Source organism: Ranitomeya variabilis, chromosome 2 (assembly GCF_051348905.1).
Source record: "Ranitomeya variabilis isolate aRanVar5 chromosome 2, aRanVar5.hap1, whole genome shotgun sequence".
In the NCBI taxonomy this organism is placed as follows: Eukaryota; Metazoa; Chordata; class Amphibia; order Anura; family Dendrobatidae; genus Ranitomeya; species Ranitomeya variabilis.
In genome coordinates, this window is record NC_135233.1 from 100359614 (window position 1) to 100381239 (window position 21626).

General features: G+C 43.6%; 1 protein-coding gene across 2 annotated transcripts in view; it reads left to right on the forward strand.

The window, feature by feature from the left end:
* FANCL (FA complementation group L) overlaps positions 1-21626 on the forward strand; it is a 105583-nt gene that overhangs the window by 64250 nt on the left and 19707 nt on the right. For both annotated transcript variants that reach the window (XM_077282763.1, XM_077282764.1), the window contains 4 exons: positions 14144-14294; positions 16155-16238; positions 16696-16741; positions 17892-17973. In XM_077282763.1, coding sequence (XP_077138878.1) covers positions 14144-14294; positions 16155-16238; positions 16696-16741; positions 17892-17973 — 363 coding nt within the window. The remainder of the gene's footprint in view (positions 1-14143; positions 14295-16154; positions 16239-16695; positions 16742-17891; positions 17974-21626) is intronic.

Sequence of the window (21626 nt, forward strand, 5' to 3'; positions counted from 1 at the left end):
TCGTATGTTTGTGAAAGTGGAGGTGCGCTTTAAAGAGATCAGCTCGGTCCGGATTCTTATAGGCAACGCTCAACGGGAGACGGAGAACTGCCAAGTCAGAAACTCCTCTATAGACAGACTGTTTGGGGGTGTTTGTCCCTCATTAGTGCAGAACAAATACCTTTACTTGTCCGCTAGCTACCACCCCTAGGTGATTCAAGATCAGTTTTTTCATTCTGAGAGAACTAATTTGCATAGCTTTCTCCCATGGAGCATTGCCTTTAAAGGGAACCGGTCACCAGGTTTGGCCGATACGAGTTACGGCCACCGCCTTTCAGGGCTTATATACAGCATTCTGTAATACTGTAGATAAGCCCCCGATCCGACCTGTAAGAGAAGAAAAATAACTCTTATTATACTCACCGGGGGGCGGTCCAGTCTGATGGGTGTCACAGGTCCTGGTCCGGTGCCTCCCATCTTCTTGCGATGCCGTCCTCCTGCTTGCCTAATGTGGATGACGCTACTGCGCAGGCGTACTTTATCTGCCCTGTTGAGGGCAGAGCAAAGTACTGCAGTGCGCAGGTGCCGGGAAAGGTCAGAGAGGCCCAGCACCTGCGCTTTGTAGGAATGTACTGTGCCCTCAACAGGGCAGATAAGTACGCCTGTGCCGGAGCGCGATCCCGGGGAGCCTGTGAAGCAAGCAGGAGGGCGGCATCGCAAGAAGATAGGAGGCGCCGAACCCGAACCTGTGACACCCATCGGACCGGACCGCCCCCGGGTGAGTACAGTATAACTTATTTTTCTTCTTTTGGAGGTCAGATCGGGGCTTATATATATGTATAGCATTATAGAATGCTGTAGACAAGCCCTGAAAGGCGGTGGCCATATCTTATATCGGCCAAAACTGCTGACAGGTTCCCTTTAAACCTTCACACTCCCCTGGTCTCCTTAAGGCCGGTTCTACACTTCCTTCAAACTCAGACAGTTCTCACATTGGCCCTGTGCTAACTGCTTTATAGGCATATAGTGTATGAAGATGTACTGTAGGTCATGTTGGGAGACCCGGTGGTTGGGACGTGTGTCCATTTGCAAGAACCGTCTGTGTTTCATGGAAGTGTTGAAGAAACCTGAGGAGAACCAGAACTTTCTCAATGTTCCCTCAAGGGCGTTGCACTCAGCCAGGCAAATTCTGTTGTACGCTGATGATGGGCAAACACTCAGAAACAGGCGGTCTGTAGAGGAGTTTATGGCTCGGCATTTATCCTTGGTCTTGTTGGCAGTCTCATTTAAGGATTGGCCTGATTTATGGAGAAGCTGCCTCTCGGAGGTGGTACTTGTGGGAGAGTCTTTGTTCTGCGAGAGAGCTAATCTGTATAAACTGTATACTCACATGCAGCATTTTCTTTTCTAAATGTACTCTAAAAGCACATGTGCACCAAGCATGGCGTCCGTTCAGCAGAATATGAGGATAAAGATGTTTATCATTTTCAAAATAAATCCTGGAAAATGTCCAGTTACTTTAGAACTTTTCTTTTCCCATTTCCATCTCTGACATGTTTGCAGATGGTGGTTTGGCATCGCGCTGTCCAAAATAATGAAGTCAGTTTGTAGCAAGGAGATTGCGCCTCTGAGACCACTGGTATTTGTGGGAAACTTGTCCACTGAATTCTTTCTTTTGATCTCTCTGGTTCATATAACCCGGCTGCTACCATTCAATCAAATATTTATATGAAAACATGAGGGTTTCTTTAATTCTAGATCTAATTCTTCTCCATCCAAGCGATAGTCAGAAGTCTGCGTCCAACATATGGCAGTGATCAGAATATATGTTCATATAGGCCGGATAATGAGAGCAGGCGGCGTCCGGGGGTGTAAACATGGGGATCACATTGTATTAGACTCCGCAAGCAATGGCAGGTTTTCATCACACACATCAGCTGCATGGAGGGGTCTTCATACAGCAGACTTGTCATCCTTTAGATATAGGGCAGTGGTCCTCCAGCGATTCTACCGAAAGAAGAGACATGCCCGCCTATATCTATTCTCTTTGTGTTAATGTCTGTAGACTTTTTGGAAACTATGGTGTGTACCAGCAGGTAAGACATGAATAAAGGCGATTTATAAGATCACAATATTGCTGCTACTACCACTGCTTGTATTACATTTACTCATTTACTGTACAAGGTCAACTTTATTACTTTCTACCTGTACTACATGTACTGTGTACTTCACGTGGCGTACTGCTCTGCCTGTCTACTGCATATACTACACTGCTCTGTCAGTACTACCTGTACTATACTACTTTCTGTCAGTACTCCATGTGGTGTACTGCTCTGCCTGTCTACTACATATACTGCCCTGCTCTCTGTCAGTACTACCTGTACTATACTACTTTCTGTCAGTACTCCATGTGGTGTACTGCTCTGCATGTCTACTGCATATACTGCCCTGCTCTCTGTCAGTACTGCATGTGCTATACTACTTTCTGTCAGTACTCCATGTGGTGTACTGCTCTGCCTGTCTACTACATATACTGCCCTGCTCTCTGTCAGTACTGCATGTGCTATACTACTTTCTGTCAGTACTCCATGTGGTGTACTGCTCTGCCTGTCTACTGCATATAGTGCCCTGCTCTCTGTCAGTACTGCATGTGCTATACTACTTTCTGTCAGTACTTCATGTGGTGTAGTGCTCTGCCTGTCTACTACATATACTGCCCTGCTCTCTGTCAGTACTACCTGTACTATACTACTTTCTGTCAGTATTCCATGTGGTTTACTGCTCTGCCTGTCTACTACATATACTGCCCTGCTCTCTGTCAGTACTACCTGTACTATACTACTTTCTGTCAGTACTCCATGTGGTGTACTGCTCTGCCTGTCTACTACATATACTGCCCTGCTCTCTGTCAGTACTACCTGTACTATACTACTTTCTGTCAGTACTCCATGTGGTGTACTGCTCTGCATGTCTACTGCATATACTGCCCTGCTCTCTGTCAGTACTACATGTGCTATAGTACTTTCTGTCAGTACTTCATGTGGTGTAGTGCTCTGCCTGTCTACTACATATACTGCCCTGCTCTCTGTCAGTACTGCATGTGCTATACTACTTTCTGTCATTACTTCATGTGGTGTAGTGCTCTGCCTGTCTACTACATATACTGCCCTGCTCTCTGTCAGTACTGCATGTGCTATACTACTTTCTGTCAGTACTTCATGTGGTGTACTGCTTTGCCTGTCTACTACATATACTGCCCTGCTCTCTGTCAGTACTGCATGTGCTATACTACTTTCTGTCAGTACTTCATGTGGTGTACTGCTTTGCCTGTCTACTACATATACTGCCCTGCTCTGTCAGTACTGCATGTACTATACTACTTTCTGTCAGTACTTCATGTGGTGTACTGCTCTGCCTGTCTACTACATATACTGCCCTGCTCTCTGTCAGTACTGCATGTGCTATACTACTTTCTGTCAGTACTTCATGTGGTGTACTGCTTTGCCTGTCTACTACATATACTGCCCTGCTCTGTCAGTACTACCTGTACTATACTACTTTCTGTCAGTACTTCATGTGGTGTACTGCTCTGCATGTCTACTGCATATACTGCCCTTCTCTCTGTCAGTACTACATGTACTATACTACTTTCTGTCAGTACTTCATGTGGCATACTGCTCTGCCTGTCTACTGCATATACTGCCCTGCTCTCTGTCAGTACTGCATGTGCTATACTACTTTCTTTCAGTACTTCATGTGGTGTACTGCTCTGCCTGTCTACTAGATATACTGCCCTGCTCTGTCAGTACTACCTGTACTATACTACTTTGTCAGTACTTCATGTGGTGTACTGCTCTGCATGTCTACTGCATATGCTACACTGCTCTGTCAGTACTACATGTGCTATACTACTTTCTGTCAGTACTTCATGTGGCGTACTGCTCTGCCTGTCTACTACATATACTGCCCTGCTCTGTCAGTACTACCTGTACTATACTACTTTCTGTCAGTACTTCATGTGGTGTACTGCTCTGCATGTCTACTACATATACTGCCCTGCTCTCTGTCAGTACTACATGTACTATACTACTTGCTGTCAGTACTTCATGTGGTGTACTGTACTGCATGTCTACTGCATATACTGCCCTGCCCTGTCAGTACTACATGTGCTATACTACTTTCTGTCAGTACTTCATATGGTGTACTGCACTGCATGTCTACTGCATATAGTGCCCTGCTCTCTGTCAGTACTGCATGTATTATACTACTTTCTGTCATTACTTCATGTGGTGTACTGCTCTGCATGTCTACTGCATATAGTGCCCTGCTCTCTGTCAGTACTACATGTGCTATACTACTTTCTGTCAGTACTTCATGTGGTGTAGTGCTCTGCCTGTCTACTACATATACTGCCCTGCTCTCTGTCAGTACTGCATGTGCTATACTACTTTCTGTCAGTACTTCATGTGGCGTACTGCTCTGCCTGTCTACTGCATATACTGCCCTGCTCTGTCAGTACTACATGTACTATACTACTTTCTGTCAGTACTTCATGTGGTGTACTGCTCTGCCTGTCTACTACATATACTGCCCTGCTCTCTGTCAGTACTACATGTACTATACTACTTTCTGTCAGTACTTCATGTGGCGTACTGCTCTGCCTGTCTACTGCATATAATGCCCTGCTCTGTCAGTACTACATGTACTATACTACTTTCTGTCAGTACTTCATATGGTGTACTGCTCTGTATGTCTACTGCATATAGTGCCCTGCTCTCTGTCAGTACTGCATGTGCTATACTACTTTCTTTCAGTACTTCATGTGGTGTACTGCTCTGCCTGTCTACTAGATATACTGCCCTGCTCTGTCAGTACTACCTGTACTATACTACTTTCTGTCAGTACTTCATGTGGTGTACTGCTCTGCATGTCTACTACATATACTGCCCTGCTGTCTGTCAGTACTACCTGTACTATACTACTTTCTGTCAGTACTTCATGTGGTGTACTGCTCTGCATGTCTACTGCATATAGTGCCCTGCTCTCTGTCAGTACTGCATGTGCTATACTACTTTCTGTCAGTACTTCATGTGGTGTACTGCTCTGCATGTCTACTGCATATAGTGCCCTGCTCTGTCAGTACTACCTGTGCTATACTACTTTCTGTCAGTACTTCATGTGGTGTACTGCTCTGCCTGTCTACTACATATACTGCCCTGCTCTCTGTCAGTACTACCTGTACTATACTACTTTCTGTCAGTACTTCATATGGTGTACTGCACTGCATCTCTACTGCATATAGTGCCCTGCTCTCTGTCAGTACTGCATGTATTATACTACTTTCTGTCATTACTTCATGTGGGGTACTGCTCTGCATGTCTACTGCATATACTGCCCTGCTCTCTGTCAGTACTGCATGTACTATACTACTTTCTGTCAGTACTTCATGTGGCATACTGCTCTGCCTGTCTACTGCATATACTGCCCTGCTCTCTGTCAGTACTGCATGTGCTATACTACTTTCTGTCAGTACTTCATGTGGTGTACTGCTTTGCCTGTCTACTACATATACTGCCCTGCTCTGTCAGTACTGCATGTATTATACTACTTTCTGTCATTACTTCATGTGGTGTACTGCTCTGCATGTCTACTGCATATAGTGCCCTGCTCTCTGTCAGTACTACTGTACATGTGCTATACTACTTTGTCAGTACTTCATGTGGGGTACTGCTCTGCATGTCTATTAGTGTACTGTGCTCTGTCGGTACTATATGTACTCTCTTGCACTCTACCTGTACTCCATGTACTGTACTGCGCTATAAGTACTATATTGCTGCTTACCAGCATTTCCAGCAGTGAATTCTGACTTTTGTAGTTAGAACTGGCTTTATCTGAATTAGTTGTCTGATGATTTGGGTCATTTCAAAACCAATTGCCTGTTTTCCATAGAGCCATCGTTCCACATTACAACATTCTCAAGTTATAGTGGTTGTAACATGAAGATCATTGCCATCAAATCCACTTTTCTTAGTTTGTAGCAGGGACAGTGTTTCTGTGCACAGACTAATATACTGAGATACTTAAGGCCGCCATTCATATTCGACGGGTTCGTCTGACCGTCTAATATGTATGGGAGTGCCAAATGACTGAGAGGCAGGGAAGTTGTCCAGTGTTGGACTGCTGATGGCATTGTTCCTCCAGACATAATCTAATGGCTGACTTGTCAGTTGGTGGATTTTTCATGGAGAACACAGGAATGCTCGGCCAAACAAGCGCTACTGTGTGTTCTAGAGACGGCTGAGATGGCTGTCAGTCTGAATGATCGGGCTTGACAAAGGTCTTCGGACCGAAACGTTGCCGCAGGAGGCAGAATAAATATGTGAGCTGCTTTTCACTATCTGGTGTGGCGCTGTCCTTTTCTTCAGTTTGGATTTGGATGTTCTATCTGGGATGGACCCCCTGGTGAGGACGTGCGCCCTGATGTCCATAAAGACTATATAATTATAGGGTGCGGCTTTACTGCTTTTTTTGTAACTTGAATGATCGGCCAAAGCATCATCCGGCTGTCAGTCATCGAATGTGTATTGCTAGCCTAAGTGTTAAATCTATGTAGCAATCTGCTACAATTAGTGGAGATACTGACTTTGGTGTTTTTCTTGAGTTTACCAGGTAAATGTCTGCCCAGTCCATGCTCACATTCCTGTTATCGGAGCATTATATATGCAGCCCATTAGACATGGACTTTTGTTTCCTGTGCACTTTAGTTATTGCTCCTCCGGAGTAGCGTAACATGCCATCGGTGCTGCCAGTGAATGAACCCTATGCCTTTGTTCAGAGGTATTTATGTCACCACCCTGCATATACATCGAAAGCAGAAAAGAACAGTCAGGTAGTTAGAGATCAAAGGCAACCGTCACGTTGTCACTTCAGAATGCCGCCAACTATGGTGTCTGAAATACCACCTTAATTAGTTTCAGTGTTTCCTTTTTACCTTGCAGCCCTGCTCTTTGGAGTCTTACTTATGTCTTAAATATCTCGTGATGGTAAGATGATGGCTCTGTCTGAGTCACAGCTCCTCATTTTACTGTTTTATTACATTCTTAGCCATCTATGAACTTTCATAAGAAAAGTGCACCTAGACTGAGCAGAAGACTTTCCTCGGAAGTTTTTCATAGTCACCAAGGTATGAAATGGCCAGTAGTTGTGATTTGCTTTGTCGTTCAGTGAAATAATATTTCTCTATGTTAACGGCCATATTTGGCTTTGGAGAATAATCTTCAATGGGATTTCTGATAATTTTGAAAGATATCTGCCTCCGATGAACGGATAACCTGTAGAAATATTTAGGAACGTTACCGGAAGCCCTTTGAGTGGTTTATTCTATAGGCTTTGCACCTAGAGCTCCTGAAAAACATCACTTGATCCTTTATTCAAATAGCCTATAAAAACGATTCGGTACATAGAGTAGATGTGTAGGGATGGTCACCTACGTGTTTTGAACATTGGCCATGCTTAAACATGGTAATAACCCCTGCACCTTGTTGCCCAAGGTGTTGAGCCTACCCAATCTTCTGCCACATCTTGCAGTGCTGGGGAATCCATGCTTCTATCAGTACAATCTATGAGGAGAGAGTTGGGGATCCCAAAGATAAAAGGCAGAAACAACAATACTCATGTTTTAACTCAGGAAGAGTTCAGAAATCAATATTTTCTGGAATAACCATGATTTTTAATCATATCATTCATGCGTCTTGGCACGCTTTCCACCAGTCTTTCACACTGTTTCTGGGTGACCTTATGCCACTCCTGGTAAAAAAAATGTAAGCAGTTCTTCTTTGTTTGATGGCTTGTGACTATCCATCATCCTCTTGATTACATTCCAGAGGTTTTCAATGGGGTTCAGGTCTGGAGATTGGGCTGCCCATGACAGAGATTTGATGTGGTAGTCCTTCATCCACACCTTGATTGACCTAGCTGTGTGGCATGGCGCATTGTCCTTCTGGAAAAAAGTCCTCAGAGTTGGAGAACATTGCCTGAGTAGAAGGAATCAACTGTTTTTCCAGGATAACCTTGTATGCGGTTTGATTCATACGTCCGTCACAAAGATTAACTTGCCCAATTCCAGCCTTTCTGAAGCATCCCCAGATCATCACCGATCCTCCACCAAATTTCACAGTAGGTGCAAGACATTGTGGCTTGTACGCCTCTCCAGGTCTCTGTGTAACCATCAGACGACCAGGTGTTGGGCAAAGCTGAAAATTAGACTCCTCATAGAAGATTACCTTACTCCAGTCCTCTATGGTCCAATCCTTATGGTCTTTGGCAACCTTCAACCTGGCTCTCCTTTGCTTCTCATTGATGAAAGGCTTTTTTCTAGCTTTACATGACTTGAGTCCTGCCTCTAGGAGCCTGTTATGAACTGTTATTGCCGTGCACTTCACCCCAGCTGCCATTTGCCATTCCTTTTGTAGGTCACTTGATGTCATTCTGCGGTTGCTGAGTGACATTCAAATAAGATGACGTCATCCAGGTCAGTGGAGAGTCGTTTTCACCCTCTGCCAGTCTGTAGCTTTGTTGTCCCCAATGTCTGCTGCTTCACCTTGTTGTAATGGACTGCCGTCTTAGAAATTTTAATGATGGAGGCAACATGACGCTCACTGTGTCCCTCTTCTAGTAAAGCCAGAATTGGGCCCATCTTTTCCTCACTCAAGACTTTTCTTTTCAAATCCTTTGGCATGGTTATATGTTATTTGTTCATTCCTATTACTTTTGGGATATTACTAGCACCTGTTTTTCATCCAGCTTGTCCTATTGCAAGAGGATTGTGAACACCACAGCAGGGTTTTTTTTATACTTTCCTTCGTTAAATAAGATTTGGTTCAGGTGATCACCTAATCAGAAGCACATTAAGTAGAGTGAGGTGAACTCTGGTTGGAATTCAACTGACACTGGAATGGAATGGCTGTCAGACATGTAGAGAAGCGGATTTTTATAAAACTGTGCAGTGGTCTCTTAATTTTTGCCAGAGCTATATATATATTAGTATTATATATTAGTATATTAGTTTATTTAAGTCCCTGCTGTTTCTCCATTTTTGAGTCTTCCTGAGTAAATTTTCACAGCGTGATTGAGAGGCTTCATGCTTGAGCTTGCATCTAGGGGAGGCCATCAATCACTTTGCGAAACCCAACGTTTGGATTAATGTCATGTCCTATATCTGTAGCTCTTCATTGTCCAGGACATATCCTCTATACAGACCTCATCTCTGCTGGTTGGGATGAAAAGGAAAGATTATATAGAACAGTCCAGTGAATTTAATCAAAGCTTGTAATGAGGCTCCATCTACCAAGATCATAAATTTACCAAAAACTTTTATTAGCAAATAACATTATGGCTGTGGTACTACTGGCATGCCAGCTTAGTGTAATGATGCCTGTCAATCAATCCACTGTGCTGCTTATGGGTTACTCATTGGTACTAGCGATGTGGAGTCTATGTCCATTTTGGTGGTCAGAGTCGGTATAAAATGGCCCAACTCCGACTCCTAATTTCTACATTTCTGTTTTTTTTCAGTTAAGATGGGGGGCAGAGTGTATATTAATGTGAAAAAAAAGAACTTTTTTGAATTTACCAAATGGCTGCAATGAAACAAAGAGTGAAAAATGTAAAGAGGTCTGAATACTTTCCGTACCCACTTCAGGGTATATTTCATTTTGTTTCTGTCTTGGGTTTTGATACCCTTGGTGGGGTCCCTTCGTTGCATTTTGTAGACACTGAAGCAGCCATTGTGTGCCGAGATATACAACGTACAGTTTTTTCGCTGCCATCTTTCTTCCCAGTGGACGGGGGATATGGAGGTGCGACAATCTGCTCCTTGGTTATTTGCTTAGACGATCCTTTATCCTTCCTTCTTAGATTCAGCATTAACCCTACGAGAAAATACACTGTAACTAGAAAAGGAAGGAAGACGGAGTGATGGATTCTGCTCCTATTATATCCGGCCCTTTGTCTACTGGGAGATTCTATCATTGCTATCGGACTTCAAAACTTGGAAGATTTTTTTTTTTTCTTTATTATTTTGTAAAAAATAAAATAAAATAATGGCTGTCGTTTCTTGCATCCATATTAAGACTGGGTAATTTTCCTTCTGGCCCCTGTCTTCCTGCTGGGTTGATAATGTTTTGATGTATTTTTCTGTTGCTCTGATGAGAGGTCTGCCGCTGGTGCAGTGACATATTCATTTGGATGAATAATTATAACTTGCACAATGTCAAGCTGAAGATGGTCGGGTTTTGTGCGTCATGACAAGTCTACTAGCCAGTGCAGGTGTCTCACAGCAGGATCAGAAACAGCTAGTGTATTCTGGCTCAGAGGAGACATTTAGAGTGGTAAGAAATCAGCACCAAGGGCGATGCTGCCGCTGCGTCTGTTCCTGTGCAAGTCAAATAAATGCAAAGTGCTTCTCAATGACAAGTTTTAAAGCCTTCATTTACCGGGTTGTAGATTTTAGTTTAATTAACGGGATAATTTATTATTCATTAAATGTTTCGCAGCTTTGTCACCGAAAGCCGATCGCAGACAATATTAGCGCCCCCGTAAGAATAATTGCCCAAACACTCTGACCATGCATCACTGTGATACATATGCGGACGGGGAATGACTAATGGGGCCGTGCAACCCAAGATGCCCTAAAGTATGGAGGCCTGAAAAGAGGATTGTTGTAAATGGCACCATCCTTTTGCCATCATTAATGCGACATTGTACGAGCTATGATTATTCATTGAAATGAATGTGTCAAAGGATGGCTTTGCTTAAAGGAGTGTCATTTTCGGCTTTTTTGCTGTTAAAAAAAAAGAGAAAAAGGGAAAAAGAAAATCACCTTTTGTGTGTTGGTACTCGAATTGAAAAAGAGAGCTCTTTAAAAACCTCAGAAATGAAGTCGTAGATCTGAAATGGCACACCAGACACGGTCATTTATTTCATGCTGGAATTTTATATAATCTACAGGTTCTATAATGTACAATATAATGTCGGCGTGCGAAAACACGATAATGACATCATTAGAAAAGTCTTTATTTGGCACGGTCCTGTGTCCCGTGATCAATACTATGTCACACCCTATGAGAAAGAATCAAATCCGAAAGTGAATAATCCACATTCGCTCTATTAGAAATGAATGTGGCCAAAGTTATACAGACAAACTCAGAGCATAGCCGTAAAGTTAAGTGAAAGAAGTCTAATGATAATTATTTTATTCATACATAATGCGCTTGTACAGTGGTAATGGTGAAGCCTCACCTATGAAAGATTTGCGTTTCGCATCAAGCTTCGTCAGGGGACTCTAATTGTAAGGTTACAGGAATATGTGTATAGATAGTTCTATATATATATATATATATATATATATATATATATATATATATATATATATATATATATACGTGAGATACATACTGTATATATATAGAGAGAGAGTTCTGTAACATAACAATCAGAGTCCCATGACGAAGCTTGAGGCGAAACACAAATCTTTCATTGGTGAGGCTTTACTATTACCCCTGTATAAACCCTCTATTATGTATGAATATATATATATATATATATATATATATATATATATATATATATATATATATATATATTCGATGGAATGTATATGAAGATCTGCAGATGATGAGTATCAAAGGGGGAATCCATTGCTTTTTGTGATTACACACTTTCCTTTTGTAATATATTACACTTTATCATAAGGCCACAGACCTTCAATGCCCTATTTGAAATATTAGTGGCCATCTCTAAAGAGGGAAATACTTTTCCAAAGCATTTTTTTTGTAACTCTGTTCCATACTTTGCTTTTTTAATCTGGGTTTTCAGAAAACCGGCTGCAAATGGATTTTTTTTTTCTCCTTTTGTCGCTTTAATGTATTCAATAGAATGGGAATAAAAGTGATTATAAGCAAATTTATGTCAGCGGTAAAGAAAAGGTAAAGAAATGAAAAGCAACTTTTGCAGACATGTGAAAATTACACTATTAATTTTAAGTGTCCTCAAGCATGTAAGATCACATTCCAGGGATGTGTGAAAATTATTAAAAAATGGAAATCCTGGTACTTATGATGAGGGCTTTTATGGCGGTTAAGTGACTGACATTATCATATTCTTTCAGGTATTAAGTTAAAAAAAGCCTCTTCAAAGTAATAACTGTTGCATGTTTTATACAGGTACTTGCTCAGATTTTGTTACAAGTGCTTCTTGTGTTAATGCAGCTTCATGACACCAGAACAGATCTGAAGTTTCCTTTCACTTCTTGTAGTATTTACTTTCATTGATGAGACTTGGTGGAGGCAATGGTGATTTCCCAACAGAACGGAAAACAAAAGAGGTCCGAGTACTAGACGTAACCAGTTACACTGAAATGACATCAAGTTTATGCTTCTGAACACAAAAGCAGCATAAAATAGAGGCAGAGACCCTGATTCCAGCGATTTGTCACTTATTGGGCTTGGTGCTGTCATTTTGAGAAAATCACTTTTGTCTTCTCGATAATGAGCTGTCTAACCCCCTCCCCCACTACTAAATGACAGTTTTCGGTCTACTAGGTGCATAGGCAGAAAGATGCCAATCAGTCGTGGGGGCTTGCCTAGCCAGAGCTCATGAATACGGAAGATTACAGAGCAGGAGTTAATCACTGAGAGGACTAGCAGAGCTGCAGCTGATAAAACAGCAAGAAGCCCAGTAATGAGACACCACTGGAATCAGGGTCTCTACTCCTACTTTATGCTGCTCTCAAGATAGGGCAGGATAAACCTGGTGACAGGTCGCCTTACAGAGTCAAGGTCAGGTGCTGGAAATCTGCATTGTACCGATAGTCCATGTGAATGTGATTCTAAAACCTCATTCACATGTAGTGCAAAGGTGAGCGTGCCGAGACTGCCTTTTGATACTCAAAAACTTCTATACCCTGAAGCACTTGATGATTTGTACTGTGCACGCTTACCTGTACAGGTGAGAAAAAGCGAAACCGTGTATGTTCTGTCACAATGCATAAATCAAGAAAGGGCACAGCTGTAGGAATATAGCGATGTCCTACTGCACATACACAAATTAGGAAACAGTACTAGGCTGCCTCAAAGAAGCAATAACATATAAACATCTCATGAGCAGTTTATGATCCCTGGAAACTTTTAAAGGGGAATCTGTCATCAGGTTTTTGCTACACAATCTGAGAGCAGCATAATGTAGGGGAAGAAACACTGATTCCAGTAATATGTCACTTACTGATGTGCTTGCTGGCATTCTGACAAAATCACCGTTTTATGATCTGCAGATCTAGCAGTTCTCTGAATGCAGAACTCTGTATAACTCCGCCCACACCACTGATTGTACAGAAAGCTGCCAATCAGTAGTGAGGGCGGGGTTATCTGAATATGGACGACTACATGGCAGCATGGGGTATTAGTCCTCTAGTGATAATCTCCTGCTAATAAAGCAGTGATTTTTGGCAAAACTAAAGCAAGCAGCCCAGCAAGTGACACATCGCAGGAATCCGGGTCTCTTTCCCTACTTCATCCTACTCTTAAGATTAGGTGGTAATAACCTGGTGACAGATTCCCTTTAACCTAATATTGGAATGTGACTAGTTATAAGAGCTAGCAGGCAAATTGACAGTTTAAGTGTGTGTATCTATCTATCTATCTATCTATCTATCTATCTATCTATCTATCTATCATATACTACACTGTAAATAGTGGCCTAAACTTATTTCTTTACATTTGCAAGATACAAGATCACCCCTCCCTCCCACCAATCATGAGAAGCGATCCTCGTGTGAAAAGCAGTAGTCACATTAATGTTCATCCATTTTCATCAGCCCCCACTAACGTTCTGTGAACCGATGGATGACTACCGCTGCTTTCATAAAGCTCCCAGGAAACCCCCCGTGTCATGATCAGTGGGACCCGTCGGCAATCATACAGTTCTCACCTATTCTCTGCATACCTGATGCTTTCCGTGGGTCCGTACCCTTGTTGCGTGACATGAGGGGGCACATACATAACGTTTACTTCTCTATATAAGAACACATTTTTCATGTATAGAAAAGCATCTCGCTGTCATTTTTCAGTGTTTATTTTTGTACATAATGATTCTGCAATCTTTATTACAGAGTAACATTCAGGACATCTACCACCAAGTCTTGTCGACCTTAGAGTCTCTAAAGGGTTTTTGGGATACGTTAGATGAAATTGACACAAAGACGTGGGTGCTTGAACCAGAAAGGCCAACACGTGGTGCTACCATGAGAAGAATTGCAATTGGTGAGAAAATCTTTCTTACAGAATAATCCAGAATAATACACACTAATTTTTCTGTTTTTTTTCTGTGTAAATGTTTTTATGTACTGCAAAATCCAGTGGTTTTGTAGGGTTTTATTAAGTATAGGAAATGGTTTTATTCTGGATAGTAACATTGCCACTCGGTGTGTGTTCACTGATATTACAGCTGCCTCCTAGTCACCTGACATTTTTTATTTTTGGTCATTTACAATATTGCAAAAATAAATTAATTTTACTGTGTAGGTTGTTACCAGAACTGCAAGAACTGAAAAAGCGTCCTCCCACCGTCGCCTCCTCCCACCGTCGCCTCCTCCCACCGTCGCCTCCTCCCACCGTCGCTTCCTCCCTCTGTCGCCTCCTCCCCGTCTCCTCTTCCCTCTGTCTCCTCTTCCCTCTGTCTCCCCTTCCCTCTGTCTCCCCTTCCCTCTGTCTCCTCTTCCCTCTGTCTCCTCTTCCCTCTGTCTCCTCTTCCCTCTGTCTCCTCTTCCCTCTGTCTCCTCTTCCCTCTGTCCCCTCCTCACTCTGTCGCTCCTCCCTCTGTCTCCTCTTCCCTCTGTCGCTCCTCCCTCTGTCTCCTTCCCTCTGTCGCCTCTTCCCTCTATCGCCTCCTCCGTCTGTCCCCTCCTCCCTCTGTCGCCTCCTCCCTCTGTCTCCTCTTCCCTCTGTCGCCTCTTCCCTCTGTCGCCTCTGCCTCTGTCGCCTCTTCCCTCTGTCCCCTCCTCCCTCTGTCGCCTCCTCCCCCTGTCGCCTCCTCCCCGTCGCCTCTTCCCCCTGTCGCCTCTTCCCTCTGTCGCCTCTTCCCTCTGTCGCCTCCTCCCCCTGTCGCCTCTTCCCTCTGTCCCCTCCTCCCTCTGTCAAACTCCTTAGATGCTGTGATCACTGTTCACTGCTGTATCTAAGTGTAGGAGCATATAAAAAACTTTCTCATACAGAAAACTTTTTTTGTCAATTGTGGGCAGCAATTATTAAAAATGTGCAAACCTAAATACAGTTTCCTATGTTAAAGCAGTTGTCCAGTCACTCTGTGTGACTGCAGACTTATGAATCCCCCCAGCGCACGCACTGTGCAGAGTGGGGATTCGTTGGTTTCTGAGCCGAGATTGGGGGGAATGTAGGAGGTATACATACTCCTGGCAGTGGGCGTGGCTTAGCTCCATACACTTGTGTGGAGCGAGGTCGCACCCTCTAGTCGACGCTACCCAGTGGACGGCTAGGTCACGGTTGGGGCGTGGTCCCTCTCAACACAAGTGTATGGAGCTAGGCCACGCCCACTGGGCAGACTCTGGCCAGGAGGATGCATAACGCAGACATATATCATCCGCTCCTGGCTCAGAAACCAGCAAATCCCAGCGGTGCACAGTGCGAGCTCTGGGGGGATTCATAAGTCACATACAGTGACTGCAGACTTAACAATTTGGACAACCCATTTAAAGAATCTCAATCTATCCACAAAAATAAGATGCTATTTGTTGGCTTTGTATAGAATCTATCTTTTGGGGCACCCATAGACTTGAATGGAGGAGTCTCATCTGATACATGGAATAAACTAGTGCATGCTGCAATTTTTTGTTTATTTTTTCATGCTGAGATTTGGGGGTCCTCTGCACTGCCCCATTGAGTGACATTGGCATGAGTACCATCATGGACAGCACTAGGATTGAAAATACAATAGTGTGACCTTGGTCTGATGTACAGGTACAGCAGAGTGCATCATCTACAAGTACACCATGGTGTTCTTGTACGTCACGGAGCACCAAGGACCATGGTTATGATATCCGTTATTAGTATGATTGCATGATTCTGATGCATCCAATATATCTTTAGGTTTTTTTACTCTTGCAGGTAACAACGTGTCCATTACAATTGACCTAAACCCAAGGCATCCAACCATGCTACCAGAATGTTATTTCCTTGGAGCAGATCATGGTTTGTTTTTCAGACTTCCTACAACACACTATTAAGTCCTCCTTTTTTTTGTTCTCTGTCAGTACAATCTAATTGTCTTATTGCTTTTTTTTTTTTTTATTAAGAAAGTAAAGTGTAGTTAAAGGGGATATCCAGGACTTAAAAAAAACAAACAAAAAAAACCATAATATGCCTAAGCACTAACAGGCAGGTAGTTTCTACCTACCTTTCTATTGTGCCCCGGCCCCATTTTCCCGGCGGTCACAGACTTCCACTGATGTCACGTCAACAGCAGTGGTTTTTCTTCCTGTTGATAGGGCGGGATTACTGTTGTCATGCTGATTGACAGCCAACTTTCCACTGCCTAACTGGGGGAAGCCGGCTCTCAATCAGCATGACACCAGTATTCCCACCCTGTCAAGTCCCAGATATCCCCTAACATCAAATTTTCATCCTAAAACGCATCTCTTACTTTCAGTGGTGCAGCCGTTAAAAGAAAAGCTGAATAGCAACGTACACTTATGGTAAGTATTATCTGCTGGTGACTTCTCTCATGTAGGCTACAGAATTTTATTAATTCATCCATTTACGACACATTTTCAGATGTTTTTCCTTCTCCCATTTTTCAGTAAACTTTTGGAAGTGTTCCGAGGAAAAGCTTTTATGAAAAGCCATAATTGTGTTTTTTGATATGGCATGCACAAAAAAAGACAGCATGCTCGTCAAATCTTCTGACTTTTCACCATGTGAAATATAACACAATATAATGCACATCCATGCAGACTGTAAGTTCATGTTTAGATCTCCATATTCTGACTATCACCTGGTCCTGCAAGTTCATTTCAGTAGACCCATGTGTGGTCCCAATGATATATCCAACATGCAGATTGTGATACATGGGTTCAAAATGACACCCAACACTGTGGTATTGTACAATTTGTTTACCGGTATTTCTGTTTTCCAAGAGGACAAATCACTTGTCCTACTTCTCAGAATATGTAATTCTACAGGCGTGTTACCAGTATGGACTGTGATTTGGTGGCCTTATGTGGCTTGTTGACCACTTATCATTTATAAAAGCTTGAAAATAAAGGTGCGATGGGAGACCCCACCAACAACACCTGCCTAAGTTGGATCTCCCAAAGCTTTGCCTTGTCAGATCATTGCTAGCCTTTTGTCTTTACTAAAACATAATTGCAATATTATGGAGATCATTTGCCTTTTCGAACTGTAGTGATGACCAGTTACTTGCCAACAGGGAAATCTGAAGGGTTACTCGTCTCACCGCTGGGTAATGTCAAATGGGCAATAAGTACACATCATACTTTATCATTTACCTATCAGTAAAGGGAACCTGTCACCAGGGTGTCCAATGGGTGTCACTGGTAAAAGTTATTTTTCTTCTCTTACAGGTCGGATCGGGGGCTTATATATAGCATTATAGAATGCTGTATATAAGCCCTGGATGGCGATGGCCGTAACTCGTGTTGGGCAAACCCGGTGACAGGTTTCCTATAAGTACAACTCTTCTGAAGGGTCCCATATACCGTTGTGGCCATACTATATCCTTCCACTTTATACCGAGGTGGAGGTGCGAATTACACAGTGGTTTCATCTCTTACTTTCAGTCTGTCTGTAACGTACATTGTGTAATCATCATATTCTCAATTTTAGGGATCCTGAGAATGGTTTGCTGCAAAACTTGAAAGATATCTTAGAAACTGATTTCCCATCTAAATCTGATTTTGCGAAATCTGTAAGTTGTTCTTCCATTGGTGATTTATTTGACGTGTTATTCAACCATTTATAGAAAATCACACTACAGTAAGCGCAGCGCTATTGCTACACCATACTTGCCTCCAGTCTAATTCCTAGCCTGCTCAGATAAGTCCATTGCTGTACGCAACTGGACAAAAAAGAATGCCATTGTACGTGACCAGGTTTGATGACCATCCTCACTGCTACTGGGGCCTACAAAGCCACCCCTTATTCCCTCCTCAAAGTGTGGTCCTGCCATCACAGTCTATGGTCAGCCCAATTTTGCGAACTGCCTCACATCAAAATTTCTATACTGTTTTTGGGATGGGAAAGGAGAGGTCCTTGACTAAAGGTACCGTCACATTAAGCGACGCTGCAGCGATAGCGACAGCGATGCCGATCGCTGCAGCGTCGCTGTTTGGTCGCTGGAGAGCTGTCACACAGACCGCTCTCCAGCGACCAACGATGCCGAGGTCCCCGGGTAACCAGGGTAAACATCGGGTTGCTAAGCGCAGGGCCGCGCTTAGTAACCCGATGTTTACCCTGGTTACCAGCGTAAAAGTTAAAAAAACAAACAGCACATACTCACCAGCGCGTCCCCCAGCCTCTGCTTCCTGACACTGACTGAGCTCCGGCCCTAACAGCACAGCGGTGACGTCACCGCTGTGCTTTCAGTTTCAGTTTAGGGCCGGCGCTCAGTCAGTGTCAGGAAGCAGAGGCTGGGGGACGCGCTGGTGAGTATGTGCTGTTTGTTTTTTTAACTTTTACGCTGGTAACCAGGGTAAACATCGGGTTACTAAGCGCGGCCCTGCGCTTAGTAACCCGATGTTTACCCTGGTTACCAGTGTAAAATATCGCTGGTATCCTTGCTTTTGCTGTCAAACACGGCGATACACGGCGACCTAGCGACCAAATAAAGTGCAGACCTTCTAGCAGCGACCAGCAATTTCACAGCGGGATCCAGATCGCTGCTGCGTGTCAAATACAGCGATATCGCTATCCAGGTCGCTGCAACGTCACGGATCGCTGGCGATATCGCCTAGTGTGACGGTACCTTAACCTTGCCTCTGATCCTGCAATTTCCACCTCCCACCTTGCTACCACAATTATACTACCACAGCCTTTTGTTTCACACATGGCCAGCAAATCCAGGACACCATTTGTGATTCTGCTGTGTACTTTGCAACATTTATAGCCCATTATAATAATTAGTTGAATTGTGTGTTCATCATTTCCTGCTGTTTGGTGTATCTAGACTGAATGGAACATAGACCATGATTGCACAGAAAGTACACTATATAAACCAAAGTATTGGGGAACCTTAAACACTACACCCATGTGAGCTTGTATGACATCTCATGCTAAATCCATACACATGATTATGAAGTTGGTTCCCCCATTGGAGATAAAACACTCCACTTTTTTTTAGGAGGGCTTTCTATACAATTTTTGGATGGTGTCTTGGATTTTTTGACCATTCATCCAGAAGAGTATTTATGAGATTAAACATTGATGTCAGACAAGAAAGCCCCGCTCAGAATCTGTTCTAATTTAGCTCAAAGGTGTTGGATGGAGTTGAGGTCAGGGCTCCATATCGACCAGTCAAGTTGTTCCACAAAAAACTCAGCCAACCATGCTTTCATGGACGTTACTTGGTGCACTAGAACACAGTCATGTTAGAACAAAAAAGTTCCTGATCTGTACCCATAGAGTTGGAAGCATACAGATACCTATAAACTCTTAGTATACTGAAGAATTAAGATTTCCCTTCACTGGAACTTAGAGGCCTCAGCCAGTCTCTGAAAAAAAACCCTCATTGCATCTTTCCATCAAACTTTACATTTGGCACAATACAGTAAGGCAGATAACAACATTCTCCTGGCATTCTCCAAATCCAGACTTGTACTTTGTCCATCAGGCCGCCAAATAGAGAAATGCGATTCATCACTCAACAGGCCACGTTTCTAGTGGTGGCAGCTGTACACCATTGCATCTGACACTTGGCATTATGCTTGGAGCAGTAAGGGTTGCATGCAGCTGATCTGCCATGGAAACCCATGCCAAGAAGCTCCTGGTGCACAATTTTTGTGATCTTCAAACCAGAGGTTAGGGTATTTGGTAGCTCTTGAGTCAATTAACAGCACTCAGTGACCTCAATGTGTCACTTTGTGGCTGAGTTGCTTTAGTTCCTAAACGCATCTACTCTTCAATAATACCAGAGTTGATACTGAAAAATTTAGGAGGGAAGAAATGTTGGGAACAGTGACATCCTATTTCAGTACAGAACTGAAATTCTGTGAACTTATTATAAACACTAGATGGCAGCCCGATTCTAAAGAATCGGGAGTCTAGAATCCATATATACTTTATTTATTCAAATGTAAGAATAATACAATTAATAAATAATAGTAAGAAAGAACAAAAAATGGCTGCACTCACCAGCTCTTGACAATTCTTGACAGTACGGCACATTTCTGATTGGTCGCTCGCGGCAGGCGGCAACCAATCAGAAAAGTGCCGCGCACCACGAAGGCATATATCTTTGTCCACCCTGAACGGGTGTAGGACGCTGGTGACGTCACTTATCTCCGGACATTATCTCCGGACAAAGCCACGGAAGTTGGCACAAATTGCCGGAAGTAGTATTCTAGGCAATTATATATTAGATTTTAATGTTATCAGTGTTTACCTTTGAACGTTTATATTGTATTGTCCTGTCACCAGCCATGTGTACGATTATCGGCCGAAAGCCTCTCTGGAACCAATAATCACCCCATGTAAAGGTATCTTTATAAGTTAAAGATTCAGAATACTATGACTTTTATCATATCCTGAACAGTCAAGTTTTTTATGAACCGTTAAGGTTTTCTGGTTGAAGTAAAAAAAACTCTGAGTGTTTACAGTTTGAAACCATAAAATGTTGAAAAATTATGTCATTCTTGAGTATATCACTCAATGGTGCTCATAAACGTGTCAAATTTGATCTATAATATACTTTAATATATGTTACTTTAATCTTTAATATACTTAAGAACAGGGCCCCAGACATCACACAGGGGGTCTGAAACACCGCACAGTGGTCCAAAATATCGCTGTGCTCTGCCTGGGGCCCCATATGCTGCCTGGGGCCCCTGTGCTCTGCCTGGGGCCCCATATGCTGCCTGGGGCCCCTGTGCTCTGCCTGGGGCCCCATGTTCTGCCTGGGGCCCCTGTGCTCTGCCTGGGGCCACTGTGCTCTGCCTGGGGCCCCATATGATGCCTGGGGCCCCATATGCTGCCTGGGGCCCCTGTGCTGTGCCTGGGGCCCCATAGGCTGCCTGGGGCCCCTGTGCTCTACCTGGGACCACTGTGCCCTGCCTGGGGCCCCATATGCTGCCTGGGGCCCCTGTGCTCTGCCTGGGGCCCCTGTGCTCTGCCTGGGGCCCCATGTTCTGCCTGGGGCCACTGTGCTCTGCCTGGGGCCCCATAGGCTGCCTGGGGCCCCTGTGCTCTGCCTGGGACCACTGTGCTCTGCCTGGGGCCCCATATGCTGCCTGGGGCCCCTGTGCTCTGCCTGGGGCCACTGTGCTCTGCCTGGGGCCCCTGTGCTCTGCCTGGGGCCCCATATGCTGCCTGGGGCCCCTGTGCTCTGCCTGGGGCCCCTGTGCTCTG